The 25,284-nt window shown below is 28.1% G+C and overlaps 2 protein-coding genes across 2 annotated transcripts in view; one reads left to right on the top strand and one right to left on the bottom strand.

The window, feature by feature from the left end:
- Window positions 1-2,069: 2,069 nt before the first annotated feature.
- LOC142332902 (guanine nucleotide-binding protein subunit beta-like protein 1) lies at window positions 2,070-13,058 on the top strand. The gene is made up of 2 exons (XM_075379597.1): window positions 2,070-2,378; window positions 12,153-13,058. The coding sequence occupies exons 1-2, from the start codon at window positions 2,235-2,237 to the stop codon at window positions 12,999-13,001; spliced, it is 993 nt and encodes a 330-aa protein (XP_075235712.1). The 5' UTR covers window positions 2,070-2,234; the 3' UTR covers window positions 13,002-13,058.
- A 3,474-nt stretch (window positions 13,059-16,532) lies between these two features.
- LOC142332732 (protein takeout-like) overlaps window positions 16,533-25,284 on the bottom strand; it is a 34,329-nt gene continuing 25,577 nt past the window's right edge. Inside the window, exons 3-6 of the mRNA XM_075379330.1 lie at window positions 24,048-24,198; window positions 22,315-22,448; window positions 18,902-19,051; window positions 16,533-16,894 (exon numbers count right to left, since the gene is read on the bottom strand). Coding sequence (XP_075235445.1) covers window positions 16,743-16,894; window positions 18,902-19,051; window positions 22,315-22,448; window positions 24,048-24,198 — 587 coding nt within the window. The 3' untranslated portion in view covers window positions 16,533-16,742. The remainder of the gene's footprint in view (window positions 16,895-18,901; window positions 19,052-22,314; window positions 22,449-24,047; window positions 24,199-25,284) is intronic.

The raw sequence follows: 25,284 nt of genomic DNA, 5'->3' as shown, positions 1-25,284 counted from the left end.
CACTTAATCCTGTTGAAATTAAAAATACCATTATATGCTGCTCATTAATGAAAAAAATATTATTGAACCGAGTGCAATGTGCTCTATTATAATCGGAAGTAACATAGCTGCAGAACTATTACCTACTTCGAACATGAAACATTCCCCAATTTGTACATCCATTTGACATAGCCTTTTCTTTCACCGCCTTCATTCTTGGCCATTCAAAATACTTCAGCCCATAGTTTTCATGATTACACAGTATATGTTTTGAGAAAATACCAAAACAATGAAATAAATAAAAGTAGAACAATAAAATCCATTTTATTTCTTGGTAAAACAAGCAATTCTAATATATTCCCAGGAAGATCCATAATGATAATGAATTTTAATTACTACAACAGTAACAATAACAGTCCCACCATATCGAATAACCATAACCACTGATGTAATTTTAAAAATAAATATCAAACGATCCAAATAACAGTAGCTTTAGTATGATTATGTAATCAAACAAATATAAACATGCTTGCTAATGTCTAACATAATAATCATATCTGCACCAGCTCTTGCCGAGATCTGTCTTAAATTAAAACAGACAGAAATGAATGTGAGCTTAAGTTATAAAGCCTTAATAGTCTTTTACATCTGCAGTTATAAATGTAATATAAATTGTTGAGTAAAGATGTTCGCCAGACCGGTGAGAGTATAATTTTTTTATTAAAAAAATGTAATTCACAGCTTTTATAACAAAGTGTTCAACTTAAAAGAGACCCCATCACTTAGATTAGTCTATAAATAATAGTTTATTGGTTAACAATTAGATAACAATCTACAGAAGTTGTTGAAGATTATATCATCCACTTCTATGCACTTGTCAACATTTTTGATCATGTTCCTGGCTACTCTTGTTAGCTGCACCCTTTTTATTTTGTTGATGCCATTGGTAATGTTTGTTTCAGTTACTGCAGAGTGTGTACATTGCTCCTGTAAACAATTTCTTTTAAGTAATCACCACAGAAAAAAGTCTAGATCAGGGGATGTTGGTGGCCATAATCCTTTAGAAATGATTTTTCCACTGAAAAAATCCTGCAACATCTCCTTATTAAAGCGAGCTGTATGGCAAATGGAGCTGTCCTGTTATAGTCAACACTTGCTCATCCTCTTGCATTAAGAGTATGAATTGATAGATAATTTCTTTGTAGATAGTGCAACCCAGTTTTTCTCAAAACAAATGGCCTATTATTTATTGCCTTGAAATCACAAACCATATGCCTATTTTTTGGGGGTATAGGAGAGATTCAAAGAAAATGTGTGGGTTTTCAGTACCCCAGGTCCAGTGGTCCTAACTATTAACATACCCACTACGGTGAAATCATGCTTCTTCATCTGTGACAAATACTTGATTTTTAAATACCAATGCATCCTCTAATGAAGTTCTTGAACTATTGACAGTTGTGAACCCTTTTAGCATAATCAGCATCAGTTAGCTCATTGAAAAACTTCATTCAATACAGATAACATTTTAGCATTCTCCTTACTGCAATGAAATAAGCCCAGTTAGATGTTCTTTTTCCGTCTTTATTTGCAAACATTGATGAGGAGATCTTGTAACTGCCGCATTAGAGTCCTGTATGACCTGCATCGTTAAAGCTAACCTGTGTCTGGAACGTTTCTGTTCTAACACCTAACTTGTTTTACGAAATTTTTTAACCACCTTCTGAATAATATTTCTTACTGGTGTTTCCTTTCAAATTTCTCCCTCAACTTAATTCGACACGCAACATGAGATGTCATCTCTAAATAAGTTTCCTTCACGAATACACGTTCTTCAACAGTTAACTGCATTTTTACACTGCTTTTTTCAAAAGCCAGTGCTTGGCACAGACTGGTAATAATGAAATATGCAAATAATAAACAGTTATCCCAAGAGTATAACGGAGGACGACATAAAACGTTTTTACAAATATCTTAAAAACGTAAAAATTAGCTCTGTAAATTTACAAACTAATAGTTACTTTTTTTACTGTATGAGCTAAGGTGCTGCCTTCACCATAATAACTAATTCATTTAGTTACTGCCCACATGTTTCTCTGTTGTTTGAGGTTAGTGGAGGTAATCGTAATATCGTTTATTTGTATATCAGATTGAAACTTTTTTATTAGATACAGCTATATTTAGTTGAATCTTCAATCAGAATTTAATAAAATTTTGCGTTGTACGTAAATTGCAGTTGTTAACTGATATCAAATGAGATGGCTCGTCCTCCACCAACACCACTGTTTACTTTGAAAGGGTTAATGGAACCGGTACATAGTATAATGTTTGATTTAAACAAAGACGAAGAATTTCTTTATGCTGGAACACAAGAAGGAAAAGTTCATATATGGGATTTAAAGGTATACATAATATTGTGAGATTTATATATTATTGAAATTACATTGAGACATGAATTAACATATTTTATTTATTGCCATGCATTGACATTTCGATGTGAAGAGTATCCAAGCCAGTTGCAGTCTGTATTTTGAGATTTAAATCACGTAACCTATTTAATAAAAAAAGCACAATTTCAAAGCTATTTTTAAAATGTAATTTTGTTAATTTATTGAAATAATCGTAATTAATTAACAAACCGTAAATAAACAAAGTTGACAAATAAGTTGTAATAACGAATGCAAAACGTTTGCCAGTTATTACATGATATACTTAGTAATTTTTAATTTACGTTTAATATCTATGTAATTTAAAATTTTTCTTCTGGAAATAATAAAGTAGTGATTTATTCATTCCTTTCATTAGAGAGCTAAAATATTATTACAGTTTCTGCACAATTTATTAATTCTGAATAGGCTAAGTTATTATAATATCATAGCTGATTGCTGTATTCTTTCCTAAAACTTAGATCCATGCATATGGATCTTAATATGTTATTTCCACAAGCTATTTTAAGGAATGTTGTATGTTTAGGTTAAACTATCCATTTCAGATTATCTAAAGATAAAGGTAATTGCTGGTAAAATTAGTTGCAATTCTGAGCCATGCTATCATAACATTATTCATAAGTTTCTACATGTTATATTACCACTGTGCTAGATAGGAATGGTTGGGTGAAAAGCAATAGCCACCACAACTGCTGAAGATTTCAATTCTACCAGTTCAAATAAATATGTGGTATCCAAGTATGGCAAACAGATCAACAGTCTTTTGTTATTGACTAATATGGCAAACAAAACAATAATTAAAAAAATAAAAATAAAACAATATTACTAACTTGTTTTCAAATTATGTGGAAATTATGATTCCAGAAGTTCTTTTGATGTTAAATTATGTAACTTCTTTGTTACAGCTGTTTCTTGTTTTAGCATTTGATCCTATGCCAGTACTGTTTCGTTTTATCAGAATGATTTTTCCACTTTCTTGACCTTTGCCTGGTTTTGGTTTGGGATTTTCTTGGAATTTTGTTTTTTAAATTTTATTTCTTGTTTTGTTCCTCCTTTTTTAGTTATAAATTTTTAATATTAGTTGCTAATTTAACCAAACTGTTATTTTATTTTTTAAGTAGTGGTTAAACAATTTCTTAGTCTGTTGTTGTCCATTCTGTAAATATCACGAAAGAACATTACTCTCCTCTTTTTCATTTTGTCTGTGATTCTTTTATGTATTTTGATTAACTTTCTTATTTGAATTTAATTTATATTTCTAATCATTTTGTTGTGGTCTGAATTCATACTTTTGTTTTTCAGTTTTATTAGTTATAGTGTTGCTAAGGCGTTCTGATCCTTACAAAGATGCTGATTGAAGTACTGTTTTATAATATCTTATTTATGTGTTTACAGATGTTAATTTTTTATTGTAGATGTTTTGACAACGTAATATGCTATTTCCATTTTTCTTTGTCCTTGTTTTGATTGCTAATTTTTCTGAATAATTCAACTGAATAACTTCATCTAAGTGTTAAATTTTTCAACTTTATTGATTTTTCCAGTTTCCAATTTCAAGATCTAATCAAGGAAAAAAAAGGATTTGGTTTCTTTGCATTTGTAATAATATTGTAATGTGTTTAGTAAGCAGGTGGGGGCCCAGTCAAGACTGATGCTCTGATTCATTTTTTCAGGTTAACTGTTTATCTAACCTTACTCTTTACAATAACAGTATGCCTGCTGCTAAAATGTTTAGTTTGAATTAACATTAGTGTTAAAAATATTAAAATAATTACTAATGAATATTTGATTTAAATTGTTGTATAAATATCTTAGTACCAATTTGCAATGGTAATTTACCAGTAAGCTCAGATCTTGTTTTATGTTATCATTTTGTTAAGTATTAAGAAAGAAAACATTGGTTTGCTAAGCATCCAGTATACGGTTTAGTAAACATTTAAAATTACAAGAAAGTAATGAATTATAATATAAAAAGTGCGAGGCTATTGATTAATTCCACTTCTCTGACACTTACGTGGAATTAAACAATTAAGTTCTTCTGCATTGTTTGGGTTAAAAATGATTGTTTCCTTTTTTCAAAGAATGAAATAAAAATAAAAAATAAAAATTATATGAAACTATGAAATCTGGTATCTTACATCAGTTTGATAAAATTTAGCTCATTGCTACCAAAATATAATTAAAAATGCATCAAATGATAAAAGTTGGGCACTCGGAAAAAATTACTTTAAGAAAATAAAAATCAATAGTTTATCAGATCAGAATTTACATTGATTGGTCCAACCTCTGTGATTCTGTTGTATGTGATTGGTTGTAGGGTAGGGTTTACATGTTTTGTCTGACATACTAAAGCAGTATATTTACTGCTGAATTGTGTATCAGAATAGTGGCTCTTCTTCATAACATATCAAGTGGATTCCACCAAACTTGAGTGTATTGCTACTCAGTCAGTGTTTACTGTCATATCTTAAATAATGTTACACCATTAATCATGGAAGTCACACATTTGTCTGTATTCTTAATAACTGCAATGTATGTTTCAGTTACTAACCACTTAAGAACCATATAATAAATGAACTACTGTAGCTACCATGGAAGCTTGCACTCAATTGCTGTTCATCATGCATATTACCATTTTCATTAAACATACCATGTGAAATGTCATTGAAGGAAGCATGGTAAAATGAGTGGTTTAAAATGTTTATGAAAGTCATTAGTGTTAGCCAGCCGTGACAATAATGTGGTCTTTTGTTGTTTGGATTTAGTTCATACCAGATTTGCATGGATTTTTCTTGTCATCTATGATGCTATATTGTGTTAGAATATCATCATATCATGTAACATGATATTTTTAATTTAATAATTGCCACATAACTGTTTGTGACATTCTTCAAAATTCTATGAGTGTGTTATGCAGGGGTATTCCATTTTAATTCAACAAATTGTCAAAAATTTTATTGCATCACCATTTTTGTTTTTGATATTTGATATATGATAACTACCCACCTTATAGTGGCCAAAAAATATTTTTTTATATTTTTAAAAACATTTTCTGAGTAATAAACTATTTTCTAACTTGGCAAGAGGTAAAATCAGCCACTTTTGTCACCTTTTCCATGAGCTGTAGGATTCTTATTTTACATCATACAGAGGTCAAGAAGAGCTTTTTGGAAACAGTAAAGATGGAACTTTATCTTAGTATACTCAAAATTCATTTTGTTACATAACCAAATCTTGTAATGTTTACCGAAGTCACATTTACAAATTGTTGTTTTTTTCAAATTTTGGGCCCAAAATAAATAATGAAGGACTTAGGGTAACAGACTGTTTTTTACCTTTTAACTCTGAGTTACTATGAGTACTTTTTTAAAAAAAATTTGACTGTCTCATTTTTGGGACCCAAAAACCACTTGTGGGACCGGTGGAAAAAATCTGAAATTTTTACAGTAGGAAATACTTTATATGTGCTTTAAAACTATATGAAACTTTTTTTGTTACTCAAAGTTGACGAGTAATGAAGCCATCAAAACCTCTAAAAACACTGTTCCTTCCAACTGTGAACAATGTATCCAAACAATTCACAGCATGTTTTTTCAGATAATAATGTAGGCTTACTATACAAATATTTTGAGATGTCTGTAATGATATAGCTTATATTCCAGATAGTTTGTACTTAAAGTATAACTCATACATACAAACTCATGTTTAAACACGAAAGTGAATAGACATGCATGGACATGAATCTTTGCATAATCCTGAATATAAATATTTTGGAAGACTCTGTTACTGTTTTGATTTCAGTGTGATATGTTGTATTGTTGCTAGTGTTAATGCTGTGGTTAGGTAATGTACACTTGTGATTTATTCATTCCTGTCATTAGAGAGTTAAAATATTATTACAGTTTCTGCACAATTTATTAATTCTGAATAGGCTAAGTTATTATAATATCATAGCTGATTGCTGTATTCTTTCCTAAAACTTAGATCCATGCATATGGATCTTAATATGTTATTTGCACAAGTTATTTTAAGGAATGTTGTATGTTTAGGTTAAACTATCCATTTCAGATTATCTAAAGATAAAGGTAATTGCTGGTAAAATTAGTTGCAATTCTGAGCAATTTGTTCTAGATCACCCTCAATTTTTTCATACCATAATAGATGTGATATGGTTAGGATCAGAAAAAAACAAGATCTAAGTGGTGGAAAGCAGGTCACCTATGCAAGGTCAAAGTCGGCAGTGCATTATCAGTACTGTAGTCACTTATCAGTTTTGTGAGTTATGAGGACCTCTGTTCTGTGTGTGGGGACTGTTCTGTGGAGAGAGACTACGATTAAGATTAAAGTTTTGTGGAAGGAGGAATAAACCATAAACTAACCTTAATAGTTACAAAAGTTAGACTTGTAGTCAGACATTGAAGATGACTGACAGCACTCTTAATAAGGTAATTATTATCCATCATACACCTGACTAACAGCATGGAACATGGAGTGTAGTCTCACTCTTTGTAGTGGCTATATTCCCATTTAAACATAAATTTGGCCAAGCGTTTAAGATGGTGTTAAGTGTTGCCATAAGTTGATAATTTATCCATAATATTTCTCCACAAAAGTCTAACCTTAATCCTAACCTTTCTCCATAGAGTGGATTAGCATCGTAACAGCTCTTGATAACTAACTAATACATAATTGACTAGAATACTGGTAATTCAGTGCAAACTTTGACCGCATATGGGTCACCCTTTATACAAACCTGCTTTCCAACATTTACATCTTGTGTTTTACCAGTCCTGAGTATATATACTACAGGATATTAAAGTATGAACAAAATTGAAGTAGATCAAGTAATTGCTCCTTACCAATGAGTTTTTTCTATTTTATTTTTTCATAAATTATATTTATATTTAATGAATTAAATATATCTAAACTTTACCAGTTCACATAAATATGTGGTATCCAAGTATGGCAAACAGATCAACAGTCTTTTGTTATTGACTAATATGGCAAACAAAACAATAATTAAAAAAATAAAAATAAAACAATATTACTAACTTGTTTTCAAATTATGTGGAAATTATGATTCCTGAAGTTCTTTTTATGTTAAATTATGTAACTTCTTTGTTACAGCTGTTTCTTGTTTTAGCATTTGATCCTATGCCAGTACTGTTTCGTTTTATCAGAATGATTTTTCCACTTTCTTGACCTTTGCCTGCTTTTGGTTTGGGATTTTCTTGGAATTTTGTTTTTTAAATTTTATTTCTTGTTTTGTTCCTCCTTTTTTAGTTATAAATTTTTAATATTAGTTGCTAATTTAACCAAACTGTTATTTTATTTTTTAAGTAGTGGTTAAACAATTTCTTAGTCTGTTGTTGTCCATTCTGTAAATATCACGAAAGAACATTACTCTCCTCTTTTTCATTTTGTCTGTGATTCTTTTATGTATTTTGATTAACTTTCTTATTTGAATTTAATTTATATTTCTAATCATTTTGTTGTGGTCTGAATTCATACTTTTGTTTTTCAGTTTTATTAGTTATAGTGTTGCTAAGGCGTTCTGATCCTTACAAAGATGCTGATTGAAGTACTGTTTTATAATATCTTATTTATGTGTTTACAGATGTTAATTTTTTATTGTAGATGTTTTGACAACGTAATATGCTATTTCCATTTTTCTTTGTCCTTGTTTTGATTGCTAATTTTTCTGAATAATTCAACTGAATAACTTCATCTAAGTGTTAAATTTTTCAACTTTATTGATTTTTCCAGTTTCCAATTTCAAGATCTAATCAAGGAAAAAAAAGGATTTGGTTTCTTTGCATTTGTAATAATATTGTAATGTGTTTAGTAAGCAGGTGGGGGCCCAGTCAAGACTGATGCTCTGATTCATTTTTTCAGGTTAACTGTTTATCTAACCTTACTCTTTACAATAACAGTATGCCTGCTGCTAAAATGTTTAGTTTGAATTAACATTAGTGTTAAAAATATTAAAATAATTACTAATGAATATTTGATTTAAATTGTTGTATAAATATCTTAGTACCAATTTACAATGGTAATTTACCAGTAAGCTCAGATCTTGTTTTATGTTATCATTTTGTTAAGTATTAAGAAAGAAAACATTGGTTTGCTAAGCATCCAGTATACGGTTTAGTAAACATTTAAAATTACAAGAAAGTAATGAATTATAATATAAAAAGTGCGAGGCTATTGATTAATTCCACTTCTCTGACACTTACGTGGAATTAAACAATTAAGTTCTTCTGCATTGTTTGGGTTAAAAATGATTGTTTCCTTTTTTCAAAGAATGAAATAAAAATAAAAAATAAAAATTATATAAAACTATGAAATCTGGTATCTTACATCAGTTTGATAAAATTTAGCTCATTGCTACCAAAATATAATTAAAAATGCATCAAATGATAAAAGTTGGGCACTCGGAAAAAATTACTTTAAGAAAATAAAAATCAATAGTTTATCAGATCAGAATTTACATTGATTGGTCCAACCTCTGTGATTCTGTTGTATGTGATTGGTTGTAGGGTAGGGTTTACATGTTTTGTCTGACATACTAAAGCAGTATATTTACTGCTGAATTGTGTATCAGAATAGTGGCTCTTCTTCATAACATATCAAGTGGATTCCACCAAACTTGAGTGTATTGCTACTCAGTCAGTGTTTACTGTCATATCTTAAATAATGTTACACCATTAATCATGGAAGTCACACATTTGTCTTTATTCTTAATAACTGCAATGTATGTTTCAGTTACTAACCACTTAAGAACCATATAATAAATGAACTACTGTAGCTACCAAGGAAGCTTGCACTCAATTGCTGTTCATCATGCATATTACCATTTTCATTAAACATACCATGTGAAATGTCATTGAAGGAAGCATGGTAAAATGAGTGGTTTAAAATGTTTATGAAAGTCATTAGTGTTAGCCAGCCGTGACAATAATGTGGTCTTTTGTTGTTTGGATTTAGTTCATACCAGATTTGCATGGATTTTTCTTGTCATCTATGATGCTATATTGTGTTAGAATATCATCATATCATGTAACATGATATTTTTAATTTAATAATTGCCACATAACTGTTTGTGACATTCTTCAAAATTCTATGAGTGTGTTATGCAGGGGTATTCCATTTTAATTCGACAAATTGTCAAAAATTTTATTGCATCACCATTTTTGTTTTTGATGATATTTGATATATGATAACTACCCACCTTATAGTGGCCAAAAAATATTTTTTTATATTTTTAAAAACATTTTCTGAGTAATAAACTATTTTCTAACTTGGCAAGAGGTAAAATCAGCCACTTTTGTCACCTTTTCCATGAGCTGTAGGATTCTTATTTTACATCATACAGAGGTCAAGAAGAGCTTTTTGGAAAGAGTAAAGATGGAACTTTATCTTAGTGTTCTCAAAATTCATCGTACGATTTGACGGCCATTGTTTTTAATGAAGGACACTCGGTAACAGTCCAGTTTTTTTTTTAATAATTACTCGTAGTACCTAAGAGTTAAAATGTAAAAAACAACCTGTTACCCTAAGCCCTACATTATTTATTTTGGGTCCAAAATTTGAAAAAAAAAAACAACAATTTGTAAATGAATTTTGAGTATACTTAGATAAAGTTCCATCTTTACTCTTTCCAAAAAGCTCTTCTTGACCTCTGTATGATGTAAAATAAGAATCCTACAGCTCGTGGAAAAAGTGACAAAAGTGGCTGATTTTACCTCTTGCCAAGTTAGAAAATAGTTTATTACTCAGAAAATGTTTTTAAAAATATAAAAAAATATTTTTTGGCCACTATAAGACTGGTAGTTATCATATATAAGAATGCTACAGCTCATAGAAAAAGTGATGAAAATGGCTGTTTTTACATGTTGGCGAGTTAGAAAATAGTCTATTAGTGAAGAAAAAAAATTTTATTAAATATAAAAAAGTATTTTTTTGACACTACAAGGTGGGTAGTTATCATGTACCAAATTTCAAAATCAAAAATAGTGATGCACTGATCGTTTGTTGAATTAAACCCCTTAAAGAGACGGTCATAACTTGTTGCATCATCCATGCACCTTGCAGTTGTTTTGAGTGATTGTGACAGATTCTATGTTTCTTTTTGCACATATTATGAACACGGAAAAGAATGGATGGCAGGTAGATTATCACAAGCTTATTGTTTGTTGGCTGTTGCACTGATCCTTTGTTTCTATGGTAGTCAGTTTTTTAACACCCATTTGGAATTCTGTTTTGTATAACGTTTACTTTACCACAGCTTTTATGATACTTGCTTCTGAGTGATCAATACTACTTATATACAAACACTATACACTGATTATTATATAATTAGCCCCAGAATTGAAATCTTCAGCAGTTGTGGTGGCTATTGCTTTTCACCCAACCATTCCTATCTAGCACAGTGGTAATATAACATGTAGAAACTTATGAATAATGTTATGATAGAATGGCACCTTGTTGAAGTACTAGATTTTCACATACAGTTGAGGATACTTAAATTGCAACAAATCTAGGTAGTTGATTGATTTTGTAAAGAAAAATGTCTGATTACTGAATTGTATTTTGTTTAAAAATTGTTGTGCCTACTTCATTATTATAAGTACAGCAAAGTGTTTCTTTTGGGTTAGATTCTTAGTATAATGCATGTAACAACTGATGTTTGTAACTTAAAAAAAAAATGTTAGAACATTTGTTATGAAATTGGTTTTTTAAGGTCTATTTTTTGGAGCTTAGGTTGATACAGTTATCATTGAATACCTTTCGATTTATTACAACGTGCTGGTGTAACAATATGTGAAATATCTCAGGTACACAGGAAGTAACAGCTTAAAAAGAAAATGATTTAAAGTAAAAGTAAATGCCATCAATTGAAACCATATTAAGAAAACAATCCCTGTACATTGGATGCATCATTTCTGTTTAGTTTGGTCAATTGTCTTTTTTTGGATTAATACTTTAAAAAAAGGTTTTAAAACTGTAGATCTAATTAAGTTTGCCATAACTTATATCAATGTAATGTTACATTCAGGGGTGCAGTGAAGCCACAACATGCCAGAATATCTGTTTGGTACTGCTTTTTGGGAGAAATAAAAAAAAATTTTCCTTTAACATAAAATTTATTTTAACTTAAAGTATTACCTACGTTTTATTCTAACACTAAGTATTTATTCTTATCATATTTGTTAATGAATGATATTATTCCTTTCTTAAATGGTGTGTGATAATTCAGGTTACAAATGTTCATATATTACATTTTCTGGGGATATTAAATTGTATTGTTTGATTCCTTACGCTCATTTCACTTTTATTTTTAATGATAAGTTATTAAACAATGATGTGCCAACAAAAAATATAACCTAAATTATAAAAATTGACAGCACGAAAATGGTCCTTGCTTTTGGATATCTGTTAATAAACTATAATGAAATAAGTTGCTAAAAATCTAATTCATGAAGATAAATTAAACATTTGATGTGAATAATATAAGTTTTGCTTCTTATTAATGTAAACATGATACCGAATGTGCATTTTGCAGTACACTGACATGCAGCCGCCACCTATGGCTGTGGACCATATTCTTGCATTCTACTATAATACAAAAATCAAACATTCTGGTTATGGAAAATCTACAAATGCACCCTTAATTACATTGGCATTTTATTAGTATGTAATTTAATTAAATTTGTAAATGTGTTTCAGAATAATAGAGAAATTACATCTCATAAAATTGGTGATGAAACATGTCTTGCATTACATAAAATACATTCTAGTGACGAAAATAGGATATTATTAACTCAAGAAAAAAATGGTTGTTATAAATTTTGGATAGAAAATAAAATAGGTGAAAAATTATTATTTAAAAGGGTTATTAAATTAGAATATTTTGGCTTTTGTAAAAGTATTATTGATTATAAAAATAAATTTATTATTTGTCCTGATAATAATTCCATCATTAAGTTAATTTCATTTGATGATAATGTTGATAATGAAATTTTGTTTAAAGTTAATTCATCTGAAAATATTGGTGAAATAATGGTTATAAAACAATTTATTCATTTTGTTCTAGTTCTGTACGAGTCTGGTTTTATTAAAATCTGGTCATTGTTATGTAATGAATGCGTTAATACTACAAAATTATTATCGGATTGCCCTATGGCACTCGATTTAAAATTTTATCCTAATCATAATTCAAAATTATTTGGTTATGTTGGTTCAAATACAGATAAAATTTTAGAATTTGATTTAGTTTTAAGAAATGAAACTTCAGATATTTCAGTTGTAAAAAAGCGTGAAGTAAAATTAACGAATCCTGGTGTAAGTTTTATAGCGATTAGACCTGATTGTAAATTATTTGTTACTGCTTGTTGGGACAAATTTATAAGACTGTTTTCATGTAAATCATTAAAGTTATTAGTAGTTTTAGACTTTCATAAAGAAATTACTCAAGAAATACTATTTTCTTATAATAAAGTGCAGAGTTGGTCATGTGATTATTTATTAGTGTGTTGTAGCCTTGACCGTAGGATATCATTATGGAATTTATATTGAATTTGCTTTATACATTAATATTGTATTACTTTTTTAATAAATATTATTTTAATCCTATTTTTAAATATGTTTTTATCAAAACCCTTGTTAATCCGTAGATTTGTTTTATATTGAAAGGCAGTGCTGTTAGATGTGTGTTTTTATAAACGGAAATAAACGTACATTACTTAAGTGTTTGGTCTGCCTCTTGATATCAGTGTATCTTTAGCTTATCCATATTCTATTGTTTCTTCATATTGATTCAATCTAATGATTGGCTGGCAATGGTTCATCTTAATATATATCGCAATCCATTCGCTTCATTGCCTCGTAATTGTCAGCTGCAGCATCTTTGGTGATTTACTTTAAAAGTGTAACCAAGGCCTTTCTCTAGCCTGTTATCTATGTATTACTCCTAAAAGATTAACTAAAAGATTATTGTGCCTAAATACATAATACTAACAGTTTGTCTTTAGAATTTTTTATGCAGCTCTATGTTCCTTTGTCTTTTTAAGTAACTCATCATTCATTACAATTTCTTCCCAATTTATCCACAACAATTTGTTTCAACACTGTTCTTTAAATCCACCTATGTTCTGTTCTTATTTCATCCCAAAATCCACATTTTGACGTTTTAAAGCTCCAAAATACAGATACATCCTGTATGTATCTGTATATTAATTTCTTTTTTTTTGTATCCAAAAAAAGTCTGTCTAAAGAGATGTAACTGCTTCCTATCAGACTTGACTTTTCTAATTTGCTGTAACATATCTTCCCTACTTCTTCCTGTTTTACTGTTTGTTTAGCTCTTAGTATCATTACTTACAAACATGCACTATACTTGTATTTACTGCATAAAAATATAATTTACTATGTTTATTTTATATATGCACCATACGGCCTCGGCGATGGCTTAAAACCTTCCCTGGGATAACCTGAATGTATCCTGCAAATTTCAGTGTAATCGCTCAGTTGGTTCTCACATGATGTGGTAATAAGCAAGCAGATAAACTTTATATATACACATTTCCAAATAACCATGATCTGTTAGATAGAGATTGTACCTGATGCATGCAAAAGTTAGCCTTCAACCTACTAACAAATACCCTTTTTTAATTTTGAAAATCGGACGATTGTTTGCAGAGATATTATAAGATCACACTGGTTGTTATTGGTTGGTGGTGATTGTTCTAGCCTCCCTCAAGGTGCTTGGACCTCACTATTCTAGCCTCACACTCAGTCCCACGAGATTCCCATTATTGTTAAACAGAAATTTTTTAATTTATTTAATATTATTTTATTTAACGTAAATTTAATTATTTTGTAATATTATTCATTTGATTTATTCAAATCATTTAGTTCAAACCCACCTTACACAGAGGTAGATACTCACAGTTCACTGTTCATTAATTCAGTTCATTAAAGTTTGCGTTTCAACCGGTAAATCTCCACTACTATATATGAGATTTTTCCAGATGAAATATATCTACAAACCTTCTCAGTTATGCCAAGAAACATGGGTAAAAATTTGTTTGTGATTGATCAAGTGGGTTTTTTGTTTATTACAAACAAACAAAAACCCTCTTCCTCTTTATATAATAGTATATATTTTTCTAAAGTCAATACTTATAAGACCCATATTCTTCTGTACCAATATATTGTATTTTTTATAATCAAAAACCAACTTGAACAACCCAAGTACAAAATTACAAAGTAAATGAAATGACACTTACCTTATTTTTTCTTTTCTTTATTCCAATAACACAGTAACACTTTCATGGGATCCTCCATCGTCAGTTGTATGTAAATTATATAAAATTACATATCAAACATAACAATTTTTTTTTTGTTTTTTTTAAAATAAAACCGTCTTTTTTTGCTATCAAAACCACCTTAGATAGCAGCACATAATTTAAATAAATTCAAATAACTTCAGTACAGTACTGAATGTGTGGCTATCCACATAATAAAAAATTTTTTTAATATTTATGATTACATATTCTTATGTGTTATAATTTTAATGGTTTGAATTTAATGTGTGATTTGGAAGAAAATTTTAACTGATGATGAAGGAAAACCTCAAAAGTGCTATTAGAAAAAAATAATAGGCATAAGGTAAGAAGCATTATTGAATTCTGTACTCTTGATGGTAAATGGTTTTTATACTTTTGCATTTGATTATATATATATATATATATATATTATTTTTCTAAAGTCAATCTTTTCAAGATCCATATCATCTCTGTACTAATAATTATTGTATATATAAAATAGATTCAACTTCATCCACCCAAGTACAGAATTGAATAAAATAAAATGACACTCACCTTATTTTTTCATAACAATCTCTACAAAAGTGCTTTTGTGGCAACCCACATCTTCAGTTGTAGATTTTTTTTCTTTTTTGTGTAATATTTAGTGTTAAATTGCATATTAAACTCAAAATTAAAAATTACATATAAAAATATGACGTCAAGTATTATAAAATAAAATAAAATATAATATACTAAATGTGTTTGGCCAGCCAGTACTATAGTAATTTAATTACTACAGTATATTTTATTTTATTTTATAATGCTTGATGTCATATTTTTATATGTAATTTTTAGTTTTATATTTTAATTTATTATACTTTAATTTTTAATTTTGAGTTTAATATCTAATTTAACACCAAATATTGTACAAAAAAGAAAAAATCTACAACTGAAGGTGCGGGTTGCCACAAGAGCGCTTTTGTAGAGATTGTATGAAAAAATAAGGTGTCATTTTATTTTATACAATTCTTTGGGTGGATCAGGTTGATTCTATTTTATATATATATATATATATATATATATATATATATATTTTATTTCAACACACATTTAATAAGTAAAAATTTAAAAAATAGTAAAATGTTACATGTATATTAATGTATTTTATTTTTTTGTTATAAATGTAAATTTGTAGTTTTATATTTAACATTATGATGTCTTGATTAGAAACATTCAAAAATTTGTTACCAAAATAGTTTTCTAATCTAATTCAAGTACATTTTTGATTGTTTTATAAAAAGATGAAGTTATTTTATTATGGAAGTGAGACCCTTAATCTTTGAATTGCAAATACTTTTTGGCAAAATTGGAAAAATTTTGCAATGATAAAACTATGCAAGGTATAGTATGGGTTGACCTACATAGCCGTGAAAGTCATGCAATACTTTACCAGTTTTTCCTGGTGTGTAAACTCAAATATTTCCATTCCATATTCTGACATTTGGATACCAACTGAAAATGATGAATCTAAGTTTTGTCGTAAGTTAACGTACAATCTATAAAAGCATTTATCTTCCACTAAACCAATGTTTTGTTCCACTCTAAACATTGTTTAAGCTCTATACAAATGTAATTTCTGGTGTCTTTGTGATTTTGAGTTAATGGTCTCAAAACCCATCTCGAACTCATTTTTCAGCAATTCAACATATCATGGATATTGGAATCAACATCAAAAACTCGGTTTGGTGAAGAGGTTTGACTAAGGTTTGTACATAAAAATAAGAAAAAAAAACTTGGGTGAAGTGAAAACCTCTTTCTTTTATTGAAGTCAGTTAATAAAAGTAAAATTAGTACTTAAAAACAAATTTATTTTAATAATAATAACATTTTACCAAACTAATCCTACATTTGACAACATAACAACATAGTATAAAGTATCACTAAATATATAATAATAATTATTATTATTGTACAATTTATGGTCTGCATTTAGTTTTTGAAATTATATTTAGCTTGAAAATATATCTTCATAAGATACCAAATCAGTAATATTGTTTACAATTACTGTAAACACTTCCGATAACACATTTATTACAGCTGGACCAAATTCTTTCAGTACTTCACGCCAGTTCTCATTCAAAAAAGTGTTCATTTGTTCACCTTTAAAAAAGAAAAATAAATTAAATGTAATGATTATAACAAAATTTATACTGTTAAAACTACAAGATGTTTTAAAAAAAGATTTATGGAACATTTCAATGCTTATAGAAACAGAAAGAGAGGTTTCTAATATGGCCGATCATTTGTTGCAATGTAAGCATATTATTATTGATTATAAAAATAATTTAGAAATTTGTAACAAAAATAAAGAAAAATGAATATACTTGAAAAATATTATATTTATAAATTCATACAAAAGTATGAAATGATTAAACAACAGATCATTTTTGAAGATGATATTTTAATTAAAGACATAGTGGGTTGTAGCAGTTGGCAACAATGTTTATGAATGCAGTTTTGTGTCATTTTAAATTTACATTATTCCAGTATGACTGAAGTTGTGTGTTACAAATTTTATAGTTGTTAGAGTTTATGTTTCCTAGATTTATAAGTTTTTACTTCTTTTGTTTTTGTTATTTGTTGATGTAACTGTAGAATTATAGATTGACTGATGATGCGGGATTCTGCAAAAGTTGAGTGGCTATTAGTTTCTTATTACTGTGTTGGGTGGTTAATTTGTTTTTTTGATTTTAATTGGCAGGTGGTCAGTATGTTGAATTATTTCAGTTTTCAGAAGTTTTATATATATATATATATATATATATATATATATATATATGTGAATGATTAACTCTACCTAACCATAAATATTTTCTCATCGCTACTAACTAAATTTGATATTTCTGAAATAATGAATTTTTTCTCTTATTGGTAATTTTTCAAGCAGTAGGTGCTTCAGAGAGGAATATTTGTTTTAAAAACGTGTAGTGATGAAAAACACTATGCATCTCAAATGAATGATATTTGTAAATAAAATGTGATAAAATATTCTATGCTAATACAGTTTAGTAACTTTTGAAAAAGAATGATTTGGCAGAGCCTTGTCTTATAAATATAACTTCACTATAGCAGCTTGTATGTGATCTATTTATTTTCAGATTGTTGTAATTTGTTCCTCTCCAAAGGAATAAAAGAATTTTATTTTAAATATCACTTTGTTCTTATCATATTAGTAGTTAATTTTATTACTGTATGTACAAATTTTCTTATTTAGTTTGTAAAGATAAACAAATGATATTTTGATACTTTCAGTTTTTTTTTAAATTAACCATTCTTTGTTGAAGTTGCTGTATTTTGAAAAAAGTAGTTAATATCAGGAAATCACCCAAATTTTGTAAGAACAATGGAAGAAAGATAATTTACGGGAAGCAACTAATAGAGAAATTTTTACTATGTATTTCTTGTATTTTTGACACTATTTAAGTTAGGTTAAAAATCAATAAAAAAAAATAAAATTTTGTTGCTATTCCTTTTTTTAAAGATAAATTTGATAGATTAGTAGGAAAGATGGGAAATTATTTATAAATTTTATTGGATTTTTATTATGAAGTGACTTATTAATCCTTAAACTAATTGGCAAAGATATTATCTAAATATTAGCAGCATAGTTCTATGGCACATAAATTTTTTATTTCTACTTATTCTTCTCTAGCAGAATTTTTTATGACAGAAGCAGCATGTGAAGCACAGAATCATCAATCAAAGTTGGTTTGTCTGAGAGCAATAATGTTCATTAAACAGCCAGTCTAACAGTAAAATAAATGAAATTGTTAGTTTACATTAGAATATCACCTACATTTCAGTGAGTTTAGCATGCTGATGTATAGTTATCTATTTGACTTGGTGAAGAAATTAAAAGGAAATAACTTCATTCATGATTTCCTTATAAGCTGGATGTTTCTTGATAATTGACTAAAATATTTTTAAACGTGACACAGTAAGTTGTGTTGACACATAAAGCTTGTGTTTACAGCTCCAAGATTTCATTTAAACATTTATAATGTTACCACTTCATAAGTAGCAGTTTTGTTTAATTACAAGTTTACAGATTCAGACACTTTCTTATAGTAAATGTTATTCAGAAATATATTTTAAGGTTTTACTTACCCAAAACCTTATCTCCATTAAAAAGATTGGTCAGTTTAAACGTCATACCCTCAGTTTCGACTTCTAATTTTGGCTTTACTAATTTAATATGATCCTTGCCACCTTTCTTGACAAGTTCGAAATCACTAATGTATCTCAGTTTTACATCTTCTGTAAAATAAATTTTTAATTATTAATAATTTTTTTTTTTTACTTAATTAGAAAACATTCATGAATATATATTACTAAATTATGAATTGGATGTATGTTAGAGCAGTGAATAGGATTAATATGCCTTCTTATGAGTGAGCTAAACAGTTTGCGGTTTAGTTGGACCAGTTATTTCTTATGCTAATGGTTTCTCAATAATTTCTCTTAACTGTTATTTTGTTGGTTTCTAATTATAAGTACTTTTTGGCCTGAAAAGTAAAGGCCTGCAAATCCAGAGATGTAACAAGTTAAATTTACACAAGCAAGAGAGACAGCTATCTACAGGCCCCAAATAAATAATAATACTATACTATATATTATAGACTATATATTAATACTATATATTACAGACTTATGGAATATCATGCAAATTAAAGGGGTCATCAAATAAAAAATTAAATCTTATAACATCTGTAAGTTTATTAAGGTCTGGGCAAGATAATAAATTACCCTTATTTCTAGGTTATGCTTTCTCGTCACCCAACTCATTTCCTTGTCCTTAATTACTTTTTCCCTGTTATTAGTTCTGTGGTTGGATGCTGGTATCTTGATGCTAGAAACAATGCATCCTTAATTTAATTTGTAAGTTGAAGTAACTCACAAAAGTAAAAAAAAAGAATTTACAAGTTTTATTGTAGAAAATGAAAAGTAAATTACATACCATTAAGTTTCCCAAAACAAAAAATTTCAATTTCTAAAAACAGTGTCCATATGATAAACTTCAAATCACTGTGAAGTATTTGGCAGATGGATGTTCGATTTAGGTTCAATGCTGCTGCGTTGTGTCGTCGTGGGCTTGCTTCAATGTTGTCTGGGGTTTGTTGAGTTCATTGACCTCCTGGTGGGTTTTTTTAGAGCTGACCTTGTCTCTTCGAAATTCTCAACCCATTTCTTGATGGCGTGGCAAGATGGAACGTGATTATGACGTCCTAAATTGTAACGGCATCAGAATTCCTGTTCAGCAGTAGTCACACTGTCACCATTTTTATAAAATGTTTTCATAGCACTTGCATGTTGTGTGCTGACCCACTGGTTCATGATTACTACATGGCAGGTAGTTTTGCATGGAAAGATGCCACTCCCATCCTTCTACCAGTTCCTCAGGGCTGCGGCTATTACTTTCAAAATTTCCTGTTTACCTGTACCAATCTGTACAAAAATATTGTCATTTGGGAAATCAATTGAGCAGTCTTAATTGAATTCAGTTTGATCAGTCTGAGGTCAATGAACATGAAGCACTAGGGAGCTTCATGAAATCTGTTTCTAAGAAATGGACGATTGAAGATGTTTTCAATGAAGAAACAACTCCCTAGTGAGACCCATAAAAATATACACAGTCTATCGAAATGAAAAATGGATGAGAGGCAATTACTTGTTTAGACACTATCCAAAAAGGGCAAGTGTCTATTGAAAGTAGAGTTTGAGACTGTAGATATAGAAGGCCTCCCATTTAAAGATTGATAAAAGTAAAAAACAAATGGGAACAAGGAAGTTTATGATGTTTTTAACCAGCTGGTCCTAGACTCATTCGATAAAATGAAACAGAATGAGAGCTGTAGAAAGGTAATTGAAAAAGATTTAAAAGAGTTAATTCTAAACTGTTCTATCAATTATGATGTAGAGAATGATGCAGTTTATCGCTACGATGAGATACATGATTAATAAATCATTTAGAATTAATTTAGGTGATGATGTGGCTAACTCCATTTGATTAACTTCTACATTATAATGTTCTATTATAGTATTGCCTTTTATCTTACAATCAGACGGACCCTTTTACAATTCCAACTAATAAATTTCGTTTTTGCATTTTATGAATGAAATATGCACACATATGAATTAATTTTAATAGGTACCTATACATTTTTTCTTATTTATCCTTTAATTTTTTAATTTATTTTCTTTAATGTACTATATTTAGTGTTAGATATAATTATCTGTTTTTGAATTAGGAGTAAAACAATATTTTACATCTAATTTAAGATTTTTACCACATGAATCGGTTGTAAGTTATTTAATAATGAAGTTTTCTTATTTTTCTTTTAATCTGTACTTTATGTAAAAGTGAAAATACACCTTTCTGCGATTATCCCATTTTTAAGTCTTTTCTTTTACAAATTTTTCAGATTATTATTTGATCTTAGTCTATACTTAAAGCTAAGCTATATAACAGTTTTTAATTATAGATCGGGTAAATTATATTTTTCACTTTTGCATATATAGAAGAATATTTGTTAGCCATTTACCTTTTAAGTCTGTTTCTGTAAATTCTTACTTTCACATAATGTAGGAAAAGCATGTCTGAGATTAACTAAAGTTTGTAAATAATGTTCTGTAATCTAGATTAAATTATAACTAATTTTCTTACAAAAAATTTGATGAACTCTTATTTGGAGGATAAACGATAACATAAGTAAAGTTACTCATTCAACTGTTTTATTTTTTATTTTTTTTATAGAAAACGCTACTAAATACCTTTATCTTAAAAAAAATAATGCATTTATGTTCATCACGTATCACATAACAGTATCGGTTTCTTAAAGATTACAAACTAAGGTAAAATTTGTGATATAGAAGCGTCATTTAATAAATAAAGACAGATAACTATTATTTTAATTCACTTTATCTATTTAAACTGTCAACATTATTCTCTGCTAATTTGTTTTTATATGTTTTTTATGACAAGAGCAAAAGGTTTGTCGACTTGAAGTTTGAGCTAGTTTTGTACATTAAACATTTTTTAAATTTTATTTCAGTGAAATATGTTTCATGTCTACTTCACGAAAGAGCCAAGGAAAAAACAAGTAAGATTGAGTTTGGACTGTAAGTTAAATGTAGAAAATTAGACCTCTCACTAACATGCTTTTTTTAAACTTTAATTGTTGATTGTTGTTTTTTAAAAAATAAAACTACATAAAATTGTATCTGTAGCAGTCCCAATGATTATTAGAACTACGTTTTACGGTTGGATCTTGAATTATTTTTAAATTGGAGAAGTGAGATGCTTCATTACAAGTTTTGCCACTTGAAATTCATCTCCTGTTAAATATTGACATTCTTTGTGTTCCCTACATTCATTAATGAATGGTTTCTTTGTGATTATTAGTAAACTACCTTAAAAACCATCATGTCCATTTCTTTAAACTAACGATTAAATATAAAATATACTTTTTTTAATTTAATAAATAATTAAAAATGATTTTTCTATAAATTAATTTACTTACTAAGATTAATATCTGCATCACCATCTCCAGTAATCGGTAAAATAAGGACTTTTCCAGATGCCTTGTATTTTCCTGCAATTTGAATTTTAGGACAAGAGACGTCAATTTGAATATGCTTCTTATTCAGATCTATTCTGAAAATTTTAGAGTTACACATTATTATTGTTATTTTATTTAATCTTAAATATTGATTTAATTTGATCAACATTAACATTTACCTACTAATCGTTTATAAATTTTTATACTTTTCAACAAATATATGTATGTACAGCGATATGTAATTTTACAGTAATATTGAAAAGTATTTTTAAAGTACAATTTGTGTCCACTTTTACTAAATTATTGAGTTAATACTGTTTGTTTTACAACAATAACAAGTACATTATTAAATGCAATTTGAAGTTGAAGCATGATAAAAAAAATTTCTACAACATGTTATCCTATATTTCTTTTCTTATTTAAATTTGAATGGTGGCTAATATCTCAAAAACAGGTAGATATCAGAAAATGTGTTTCACCATCATTTTTCTAATAAAATTTTACATGAAAATTATATACTAAATTATTTTACTATTTTAAAAACTGAACCACTTTTCAAGATGATGACCAGATTTCAAACTTTCTATAAAGTAGTATTTTTATATCTATATCCTGTTTGTTGTTTGTGTTTTCAAGTCACATAATTTTGTAATATTAATCTTCTCCCATCATTTCTACTGATTGTTGGGAGGAGTGATTCAGAGGTCCAGCTGTACCTGTGAAGCACTTTAGTCATCAGACTTATTATGCAATTAGAGGACAGGAACACACAGGAGCCCCTGTATTGGTCCATAGCAGCCTCCTATCATATACCAAATATGTACTATCTTTACAGGTCCTGACATCATGAGCATGAAGAACGTAGTAGGATCAGATCTACTTTCACAGAAATGATCATGGAATGAAAAAATTATCTGTTTTTACTCCTTTTTTGGTTATATTTTATTGTTGTTCTAGTTGTAAAGTGTATTTCTTTTTCTCCCAGTCTATTTATGTATTTTTTTTTATAGCTGTACTCCCTTTATTGAAAAAAATATATTCCATAATTTCCAAAGCGCTAAAACCAGACAACTGACCATTTTCATATTATACAGTACAATACTCCATTGTATAAGGAAGGCCCTTATTATTTTTGCATTAATATAAATTGTTAACCCGTTTAAAATATCTTCCTATCGGTTTATTTAATATCAAATTAGAAAAATTTTACAGAAAACATATTACTCTGTCAATGAGTTTTTAAACGATATTAATTTTTTAAAACTTTGTATTCGTGTTAATTTAACAGTGCAAATAATATACATTAACACCTTTTAAATTGATGTTTATTCCATATGAGTTGATATATTCAAGATTTACTTGTTGACAAATGAATATGTACCGCTATTTGTAAATCTAAAATTTATGTGTATTTTCACCGAGCAGCCATTAAAAGTATATGTATTTCCTGATGATTCTGCACACCTAATTGTGTTTGTAACCCTTACCTTTTAATCTTGTATAGTATGTATTTTTTACCTTAAAAAAATTATATAATAATTATAATTATATATAATGAATAATAAATCATTTTTTTTTTCATTTTATTATGACTTCATGAAATCTGTCATAATTTTATTTAATAATTTTGTACTTTTATAATTTTTGATTTGTCTGAAATTGTTTTAAAAAATATATTTTATTTATTTACTCACTTTACATCTTCTAGTTTAACTTTTTCAAGTCCATAAAATTTACATTTTTTACATGACAATTTTAAACCGATATTTCCTTGTGAACCTTCTCCTACTATAATTTCATCAACTTCAAGCGGTTCTAAACTTGGAATACGGTATTTTGCATCACCTGAAAAGAAAATATTTATATAAATAGAAAATATATATTATTTAATTAATTTCTGGCTGTAAATCTTGGTGAATGTAAACATATTAAAGTGTTACCAGGAAAAGAATCTTAAGCAAACTGTTAATTCTATTTTGTTTCATCTGAATTTTAACCCCCCTGCAAAATTAATTTTTTTACGCCTTTTTTACAAGGAACCTTTGTTACTTTTCCTTCTTAATCATTTTAGATTTATTGGAATTTTGACTGAGAATTAGTTTCCATACAAAAATATGATGAGTAAAATCTGAAGCAGAAGAAAACATGAGTTTCTGTCTGCTTATTTATCCAGTGTTTGTGTCCATAAATATGATTTACGTATATTCCTTGTATTTATATCAGCAAATTTGCACCTTTACTAAAAAAAAAATAGTTTGTCCCTAAAAAATAACAAATAATGACCTTTATAAGTCAACAACTATTTTCGTACAATTCAATCCTTTGTAGCTGAGAGATCTAGTAAACAAATGTTCACGTAAAGTACATTCACTGTTGTGAATAGGAAACATATTTATAGATTGTCATTATCAGTATAAAATGTTATTTGAATTTATTCAAAGAGTTTATTATAAAAATTTATTCTTGATTTAATACGAAAGTTACATTTTTTTAGTGCATCTTTAAATATATACGTATTGGAAAATTTTTCCAAACAATATACTTTATTAATTTGGGTATTTTTTTATGTAATCTTTTCATTAGATAAATAAAAGTGTATTTAATTTTTTTTTATTATATTATAATAAATTTTACAGTTTTGATGCTGTTCTGATGAAGGTTTTACCTTATTTTTTTTTATATATCCAGAAAAATGCTAGGGCAGTTTTTTTATTTATGTGCAGTATTTATCCATTACTATTATGTTCTATTTAAAGTATTATTATGTACTGATCAAAATAAAATAACTATTTATTTGTATGTTATATTTTTTTGCCTTATTTTGATGAATATTTTTTCAAATTTAATAAAAGCTTCAACCAAGGTAAATCGGAACAATATTACTAAAGTATACAATTAATAATAATAAATAAAAGTGATTAATATTAATCC

Source organism: Lycorma delicatula, chromosome 12 (assembly GCF_047948215.1).
Source record: "Lycorma delicatula isolate Av1 chromosome 12, ASM4794821v1, whole genome shotgun sequence".
Taxonomy (NCBI): domain Eukaryota; kingdom Metazoa; phylum Arthropoda; class Insecta; order Hemiptera; family Fulgoridae; genus Lycorma; species Lycorma delicatula.
This window is presented reverse-complemented; position numbering and strand designations above follow the sequence as displayed.